This window comes from Cottoperca gobio, chromosome 1 (genome assembly GCF_900634415.1).
Source record: "Cottoperca gobio chromosome 1, fCotGob3.1, whole genome shotgun sequence".
Lineage (NCBI taxonomy): Eukaryota > Metazoa > Chordata > Actinopteri > Perciformes > Bovichtidae > Cottoperca > Cottoperca gobio.
Window position 1 is genome coordinate 7,363,219 of NC_041355.1, and position 9,638 is coordinate 7,372,856.

A 9,638-nucleotide genomic window follows, 5' to 3' on the forward strand; every position below is an offset into this window, starting at 1 on the left:
ATCACTTTACAGCACAGCGAGAAAACGGGCGTGGTTAGCCACAGAAATTCTTAGGTGTTGTCATCGTGTTCCTTAGTTTGGTGTGTTTTACACTGGGCGTGCGAGCAGAATTTAAGACGTTCACAATGCGACTTTAACAGCAATTGTTTTTTCCCTTTTTCTATAGCTTGTTAGGGTTGTATAACGTTTTTCTCTTATAGAACACAGAAAAAGGGACAGTTAAGTATCTTCGGAAACCAAACAATCCAATATTTCACACGAAGGCTAGCTTTTAAGCTACTAGCTAACGCCTAACGTTAGCTAGCTATGGAGGAGAAGAAGGAGGAGGGAGAAGCGGAGATCCAAGAACATGGCCCCGAGCACTGGTTCTCCAAATGGGAACGGCAGTGTTTAGCTGAGGCCGAGCGGGATGATCCAAACGAGGAGGAGTCGGAACAAAGCCAACAGAAACTCTGGCACCTCTTTCAGAACTCGGCCACCGCGGTAGCACAGCTCTACAAAGGTCTGTACCAAAGATACCGAAGTTCCAGTCAAGCTAACTGTCAGAGCTAATGAAAGCTAATCCTGCTAGCAGTGAGAGACACAAAGGGCACTTGCGAGGCTAACATCGTTAGCTATTCGTAGTTGTTTATTCACATAATGTGTTTCCATGCCAGTTCGTTGACACTCAAATGTGTGTCCTTTTGAATTGTGTATAAAATCGGTGATTCTGCAGTTCTCTTTTCGATATCGTGACCATGTTCCGTGGCTTGCCGATGGAAGCTAACCCGCTGCTAACGCTAACAGCTGCTAACAGCCGGTCACCGTGTCAGAGTGCGGGACAACGGGCTGGATCTTGCTCAGAGTGGCCCGAGCTGTCAGAGGTCCTCCAGAGATAAACGCATTGATAAGTAATCGGGCTAAGTTGCCCACCGGCTGACCCAGCAGCAGGTTTTCTACACAGTTTTAAGCACAGTTATTCGTCCTGTTTGGACACAACATGGCTCACACTTAAAATGTTTTTGTCCACCCGTTAACAGTTACCTAGCTCGTCAAAATGGCGATATACAGGGAGGAGTTCGCCGACCGAAAACAACTCGTTTGTTGAGTATCACAAATGCAACGATGGTTAATTGTCGCAGTGTTATGTATTGCACAAAGAACCGGCACAAATACATTTTATTCCAACACATGATCCCATGGACTTTAGCTGATTAATGCATTGTTGTTAATATCCAGAACAAAATGGCGATACGACAAAGTAAACATTTTCTTATTGAAGTCAGGTTCTGCTAAGTGTTATGAACACAACATGCTTGGAAAAATAACTTGGGCTCATATCAGCTTCTGCTATTAGCAGATACTGAAACGGGAAGTAAACGAAGGCCTCTATTTAAAACGTCTATATTTAAAATGGTGACATCATGTTGGTTAGATTTGACTAGTAAATTATTTGTTTGAAATTAATGTTCAAGAAGACTCTGTTCTCCAATGTCCAGACAGGCTTTTGACTACATGTCAAGTGCCGTCATTAGTCCCCCACTTAGTCTAGAAAGTCTAGACCTCCCCCTCCCCCTCAATGTATGTGCAGACTGTAACACAGCTGTATCTTCATAAAATGTCATTTGTCATTTGTATAAGAAACTTCATAAACAGATTTGATGCAATGATTTTCAGTCAACTTAAATCATGCAAGTATGATTGGTAGTGGAGAACTACATAGGCTTTTGTGTATTTTCAATCCTTAGCTGGAGTTACCAGTTATTTTATAAGCTTTTTTGTCTTACCCTGTTTCTGTCAATACTCTTCATGAGATCATTGCAATTCTTTTTGTGGTGTAGGTAGCTGTAATAGGACCTTGGGTGTGTTTAAGCAGCCATTACATGAAGTCTTAGTTTTAAAATGCATGGATCCTCTTTGTGTATACACATGTGCAATTGTATTTTAAAGGCCCATTTCTGACTGTTAAGGCTTGAACTTTTCTAAACAAGGACTACATCAATGTCACTGGAAAGTTATAACAACAACCCGATTAACTTTTTGAATTTACAGATAGAGTATGCCAGCAGCAAGGCCTCTCTCTCTGGGTACCCTTCCAGAATGCAGCCACAGCTGTCACTAACCTGTATAAAGGCAAGTAGCTTTCACTATTACCCAACTTCTCTGTCTGTTTTAGTGTATTTTGTATGGTGTCCAGATTGGTTTGTGTTGTCCAGATTTACTAAAGACATTTTTCCTTTTCTGTCATCAGAGAGTATGGAGGCCCGCCAACGGAGCTATGACCTGGGCATCCACTTGGGCCACCAGCGCAGGAATAAGGATGTAATTGCATGGGTTAAGAAACGCAGAAGAACTATCAGACGCGAAGACCTGATCAGCTTCCTGTGTGGCAAAGTTCCACCTCCACGGACAGCTCGCGCCCCGCCGAGGGTTGCGATGGTGTCAGCAAGCCGACCATCGCCCCCAGAGACGGGGAGCTCCGTGGAGACCGACCTTCAGCCTTTCAGAGAGGCCATAGCATTGCATGGTAGGTCAAAATGTTCAGCAGGAGGTTGTTGTGGTATAAGAATGGCACGTTAGTGTTCATACAGTTGATTTTATTCATATTTTCTTTTCTTTTTATTCATTCCAGGTCTTAGTGGTGCCATGGCAAGCATCTCTGTGCGTTCTGGTCCTCCTGGTTCCCCAACTCACCCTGCCCAGTCCCTTAGCCGTCGTAGGAATGGTCTTCATGACGTGGACCTCAACACCTTCATTGCTGAGGAGATGGCGCTCCATTTGGATTCCACAGCCAATCGTAAACGAGGCCCTGCCCCTTGTAGTGATGTCATCACAGACTCACCTACTCATAAACGTAACAGGATGCTCTGAACTTTTCCTACACCACTAATCCCTCCTCTGTCCTCTCCTTGGTGGCCGACTGGACAGCTGATGAGGACTGATGCCTTGGCCAACCTTTGAAATCTTCCTCCTTTTCATCTTAGTTGCAATGCTACGAATAAAGAAACTTAACTATTACCAATCCACACATTTATTCCCTTTTTCTTTCATCCCCCTCTGTTGTCTCACACATCCTCTCCATAGCAGTGTTCTGTTTTGTTTTTTCAGAAAAAATCTTTCTTGTTTGTTTGGTTGCCCACAGTAGATCTGATAGAGAAGCGAGCACACATCACACTTGAAATCCTTAAATTGCAGAATGTTGCGTTTTAGACATTGTTTATTTGCCCGGACTCCTTTTGTTCTTCACATCCGATAATCAGATGAACCGGGCTGTTACCTGCTGTTTGCCGTTCTCTTCCCTTCATTCCTCAAGCGTACTTCCTCCTCCACTGTGGAGTGCTGGCCAAACCAGACTGGACTGAAACCCCGGCTCCTTGGGAGGCTGAACCACCTCCTTGCCGCGTGGGTCGACTAAATGCTTGTCATCGCGTGTATCTCATTCTGCTGCTGCTTTGTGTTTGCGTATCTGACAGCAGAACTGCCACTTACTGTGTTGTACTTGTCTTTGCCTTTGAGAAAGCTGCTACAGTATCTCTGGTTGTTGTGCAACAGTGAGTGTGTGTGAGTGTGTGTGTGTGTGTGCGCGTGTGTGTGTGTGTGTGTGAGTGTGTGTGTGCGCGTGGATTCGGGGTTCTGGCAAATCCAGCACCCACTTGACCGACTTATTTCCTGTTTTACCTAAATTCACCCTTTTTTTTTTCTTTAGTTGCTCTTTGCAGCCCTAACCAAGGTTTTATCACAAAGCAGGTCAGTCCTATTTACACAGATAATTGTGACTGAGTTAGCTGACACTTTGAGTAGTGTGTTCACAAGAGATGAGCAAGATGTATTTTCAACAACGATTTGTTTAAGTACCCATGTCCTGCATTATTATTTGCAAGTTTCCAATCATGCTGTTGCTCATAAGTATTGTCATGTTTACAAATAATCCAAATATACACAGTTTAACTGTCCGCGTCAAATACAAATACATTTCTAGCATTTTGCATTCAGAGTGATTCAAAGCTTGTATTTTACTTTATTTATGATTACACTTTGACAAGTACATACCCTGGTGTGCTATCATTTTGTCTCTTGTATTTAAGAGCGTTACAACACTTTCACACCTGTGATTTCAGCTTTAAACCTATAAAATTACAGGGAGCACTTACCTGTGAACCAGATTGGGCCGATGGCTGTGATATTTTATTTTGCTTAGCCAACTCGTGCACTATAGGGGCGATGGTTCAGCAAGGCTTGGGACACTTGTTTTGCTTATTTCACACACTGCTTTGTGATACAATCTTGTGTACTGTGTGTAAATAACATGTAGGTGCTGTTATATGTGGTACATATTGTAAAAAGAAGTGCAAATCCTTTGGGATGTCCATGTACAATAACAATTCTGACATTAAAGAAAATACAATTCTGACATTAAAGAAAATACAAGCGTTTGTCTAAGTTGTCTTTGAGTTTTCTGTCAGTTGGATTTGACTCTTTGCACCGTCTGCTTTGCAAGGTCTTATTTTAGGTGCAGATTAATCTTGACTCTCAAAAGGGAGGTTTCTATGAATTACCCCGGGCCAGTCACAAAATGAAAAGATAAAAAGGTGCAATGAAGTGGAAAAACAGTACAGCTATTATCTATTGCCTTGCCTTGTTCATTCTCAGTTCCTTAATAATTTCCCTTTCTTTGAAAGAACTTTATATTCAGTTATCAGTCGCCCAGGGCAAAATTATAAAGGCTTTACTGAAAGGAGAGCGCGGTGGTTGTATATCTCAGTTTGTTATTGTAACTGCTGTAGAACAGAGCTCTGTGAAAGCAGGTTGTCAACAAACTTCAAACACATTTGGGAACATTGTGCAGTTAACGTTGCCAACACACGGGGGCGATGCAGACTACTTTGTTCTGCTTTTTCTTTCCCTTTTGAAAATAAGCTTGAGCTGCTAAACACATTGGCAGTGACCTAAAATGTTAAACGGATAATAAAATATTAAACATGCAAACAAGATTTTGAACAGTAGTCTTCCATTAAAACAATCAGATGTAAAACATTTTAACTAATTACGCTTTCTGCAATATCAGAGGGTTAAATAAAACCTGTTGCAACAAACAAGTGATGCTAAAACACAATCACCATAATGACAAAATTATACAATTTCAGATGTCATTTGAGGTGACTCAGTGCATTTGTGTCACACTGATGACTAATTGGTGGCATCTTTTGACACCCAAAGAATGAATATGATTAGGACAGACCTTGAGCGACATGGATATCAGTTTATGACCTCACCAGGTTGTGCTTTCAGTCCTGTTCAGTGAGAAGGATATGTCAAAAAGTACGTAACAGAACACAGGAGGGACTTTCTATTTTTGTACAAGGTTTGCACCAAAACCATTCTAACCACAAGGCCTCTAAGCAACAGTATCTTTTCTTTATCCTCACCTATCTGTCCAAATAGGCCACATCAGTTTCCACCTACGCACATATTCTCACACTTTTCTTTTTTAACACTCCTACAAATTTCATCCAATCGTTTATCAGATTTGGAACATAAAACCTACCGGAAGTTCAATACTGTTTTCTTGTAACCGTGTTGCTAAAGTTTTGTCTGCCAGTCCTATTGCCCAAATTTAGATCATGCATGATAATCTCAATTAAGAAATTGATGGCATTTCACCTTTAAGATGCACGAAGAGCAACGTGTTTAAATTCACTGTCCATTACTTAAATTCATCCTTTTATTTAGGAATCTTCCAGAAATGAACCAGCTTGTCTGTCATATGTATGTTAATGCAGATCTTGATCACAATGCAGATATTAAAATACCAAATATTGGTGGATGTACAAACCATCTGAGTGCTTTCAAGTTGTATGTTCCTCGATTACTGTGCGACTGTAGCGACATTATTTGGGTGGGGAGAGTGGCTGCACCTTGTTTCTCTTAGGCCTTCTTCAATATCTAAAACTGTAGTTGTTTAACCATTATTTACTAAAAGAGCAAAATGCAAATATTAAATCATTTTACATTTTACACTCAACTTTACTCCTAATTATCTTAATGAAACAAAAATTCAGACACAGATGTGCACAGTAGAGGTAAGATTAGAAATGTGGAACATGAACTGAACATAATAATCCAAACTCTATCCTGCTGTCCACAAAAATGGAGGCTACCCCCCTTCAGCCAGAAGAGAAATTATAATAGCTTCTCCTTTTGTGACCTCTCCTCGCCCTCAATTAACTTTCGTACAGTTGCTAAAAATAAGCCAAAAATGGTGCTTCCCGTTTCATAGCAGAAGTCTTTACAGGTATTTGGTTCCATGTCTATCACTGATCTGACAACCAGTTTGACCTCAGTGCCAGCACACACACACACACACATACACACACACACACACACACACACACACACACACACACATACACACACACACACACACACACACACACACACACACACACACACACACACACACACACAAACAGCAGCTCTTGGAAACTAGTCTGTCTTCACTCAATCACTCAAAGAACCACCACACAGCCTTAGATGTGCTTGAGGAAAGCTACCAGGTAAACAGCACATTTGGGTCAACCTTTAGGGTAAACGCCAACATTTGATCTCCTTACACTTCTTCACCCTTCTACAGAGAAGGGTAAAGATCCGCACTGCCTATCCACCATTTCCAGCAAGAATATATGTTCCTGCTTTCCTCTGCTAACACTGTGCGGTTGTTTTTGTTTCATCATGTATCTGAAGGCTCTAAAGGCTGCTATTTGATGGAACCATGGAAGAGGAGCAGAGCTGACCACAAGCTGTTTCACACTTCAAAAGAAGCACTGTGTGTGTGTGTGTGTGTGTGTGTGTGTGTGTGTGTGTGTGTGTGTGTGTGTGTGTGTGCGTGTGTGTGTGTGTGTTGGTGTGTGTGTGAGGAAGAGAGAGAGAGAGAGACATGACGAGAAGCAACAAGTGTCTGAATGTTCCACAAAACCCCTCGAAGATGGCCATCTGGGCTTCACTGGTATCAGCTCACACGCACTCATAAACACACACATATAGGTGTCTCCTAGGATGCCGTCTGGTCTGAAAGAGAGAGTTTGTGGTATGTCTTGTGAACCATTACTGACAAACACATACAAAAGTCCGTTCCGTCTTAGCAATTGTGTGTCTGTGTGGGCTTGACCATTAGGGAGCCTTCAATGGCAGACAGCTGGCGATCAATGATCCCTCGTGTGCATGTGTGGATGTGAGACGACGTACACAGCCTAAACACAATGGGTAATGTTAATTGCTGCACCAGCTTGCGCTAATTGATGGAGGACAGCATGCTTATACACTCACATACACACAAACACATTAGCACATGCACATAAACAGAAGCCAATCAGGCAGACTGAGAATGAGTCTCCAGAGAGATAGAGCAGCCGGAGAGCAGGGGTGGTGGTGGGAGATGAAGAGGTGGTGGAGGGGATGGAGAAGGAGGAGAAGGGGAGGAGGAGAGGTTAAACACTCCCCAGAGATGGCTGCTAGTCAGGGCTCTTAGTTTTGTGCACACCGGCTACGGTATGTGAGCGGTGCATGGTGTGCATGAAAACGCAAGGTCTGAGAGATTGTCTCCTATTTTTGGGTCTGCTATGTTTTTGTGAATGTTCCTCCACTTCAAAAGGAGACACCATCCCTCCCCTCCCTCCATCCTTTTCGCTCAAACATAAACATGCTTGCACACACACACACCAGATCTTCAGAGCTCCCTGCGCACCAGCATGTCCCTGTCTTCCACAAATGCCATGAAAATAAATAACCCACAAGCTGATCACCATAGCAACACGTTATATATCTTCCAGCAATATTTATCCAACCCAGAGAGGAGGGGTTGTGGTGGTGGTGGTGGGGGGGGGGGGGGGGGGGGGGCTGGATGGATGGAGAGGGAGGGTAGAGGTGTTGGCTGTGGTGATAGTGTGTATGTGTATGTATGTGTGTGTGTGTGTGTGTGTGTGTGTGTGTGTGTGTGTGTGTGTGTGTGTGTGTGTGAGAGAGAGAGGGTCGTGATGCAAACCCTTAAAAAATATATAAAAATCAAACGGTCATTATAGAAGAGGGGGTGCGGTTCAGGCATGCGGCCACCGGGCGGCAGCAGCGTCCAGCGCAGCAGGACAGCAGCATCACTTCAACACCAGTGGCTCTCAGTCACCATGTGTCACACAGAGCTTACAGGCTTCAGGCTTTCATCCCAACCAAATACTACACCAGCTTATTTCACTTTTAAAAAAAATGTTTTATTAGAAGGTGTGCCGATGAGTGAAATTGGCTTTTGGGGTTTGAATGTCAGTCTGCGTGCATCTTCGTGACAACCACTGGACTAGACAATAAAAAGGTTAAAAAAGAGGAAAGTGCATCCTCAAAAGCAACACCAGTGGGGCACATTAAAGGATGAAGAAAATGATTGAAGAAGAGAAAGGAAAATGAATGGTGGGGCAGAAAGAGAGCAGGAATGATTGCAAGGTCCCCCTCCTCCCCAAGCATAAGGATTAGATGATGTGCTGCTGGCTGCAGATGGGTTTGGGCTTGATTCTGTGTGCATGTGCACACTGTGTAATGTGTCAGTGTGTGTTTGCTTGTGTGTGTGGGTTTATTTTTTGGGCTCAGGAAGCAGGTTAAGCAAGGAGAGGGGGAGAGAGAGAAGAGAGAAGAAAAGGAGGGAGAGGGGAGTGAGGAGGAGGAGGATGAGAGGAGGGAACAGGATGAAAGGATGTAGGTGAGTCTAGGAGGAGAGGAGGCCTAAATCCTCACTGAGCTCCAGGGAGAGACATGGGGAGACTAATGATGTGAGAAAAGGGGAAATGTAGAAAGACAGAGGAAAACAGGAAGAGACTGACAATGTGTGTGTGTGTGTGTGTGTGTGTGTGTGTGTGTGTGTGTGTGTGTGTGTGTGTGTGTGTGTGTGTGTGTGTGTGTGTGTGAGAGAGACATATAGTCAGGAAGGGGTTAAAAAAGTGTAGCACAAGTCTCCTTGCTCACAGGTTTATATAGAAAACCCAACAGGACCTGACAAGAGTCTGATAGGATCAGCTCCTCTATGTGTTCACTCACTCATACACACCTACACACTTGCCCTCACACACACACACACACACACACACACACACACACACACACACACACACACACACACAGACACACACACACACACACACACACATACACACACACACAGACACACACACACACACACACACTTGCCCTCTCTTCAGCATCGCCTCATTCTTCCAATATTCTGTGCTTGAAGTGATATTTCGTTTTGGTACATTTCAAAATGTTCAGCAGGCTTTACCTGGTGTGACTTTGTGTGCCATTAGCCTTCGACCTGTACTGTACCTCTGTGGGTCGATCACTCAAATTCATGCCCTGACTGGACTCTCTTCACCATGATCCAGCCCAGTGGTTTTAACCAACATTCGTTGTGCTCTTCTCTTGGAGGTCAAGGACATAGAGATGTGCAGATGAGACCAGTTGTTGGTGAGTGCTTGTCTTAGTATTGAAACTAAAAGGTCAATAAGTCAAAGAAAATGGGCACAACTTTGATAATGGATTAATCAAAAATGTGTTTGTGGTGTTGTGAGTTTGTATAGTTTTTTGGGTTTTATGTTGTAAAGTGAGAATAAAACTCAGATCAGATG

General features: G+C 43.3%; 1 protein-coding gene across 1 annotated transcript; it reads left to right on the forward strand.

Moving 5' to 3' along the window:
• Positions 1 to 40: 40 nt before the first annotated feature.
• On the forward strand, positions 41 to 4,412 carry hapstr1b (HUWE1 associated protein modifying stress responses b). The gene is made up of 4 exons (XM_029436345.1): positions 41 to 502; positions 2,032 to 2,112; positions 2,231 to 2,506; positions 2,612 to 4,412. Exons 1-4 carry the CDS (start codon positions 307 to 309, stop codon positions 2,848 to 2,850), a joined length of 792 nt encoding a protein of 263 aa, XP_029292205.1. The 5' UTR covers positions 41 to 306; the 3' UTR covers positions 2,851 to 4,412.
• Positions 4,413 to 9,638: the final 5,226 nt, after the last annotated feature.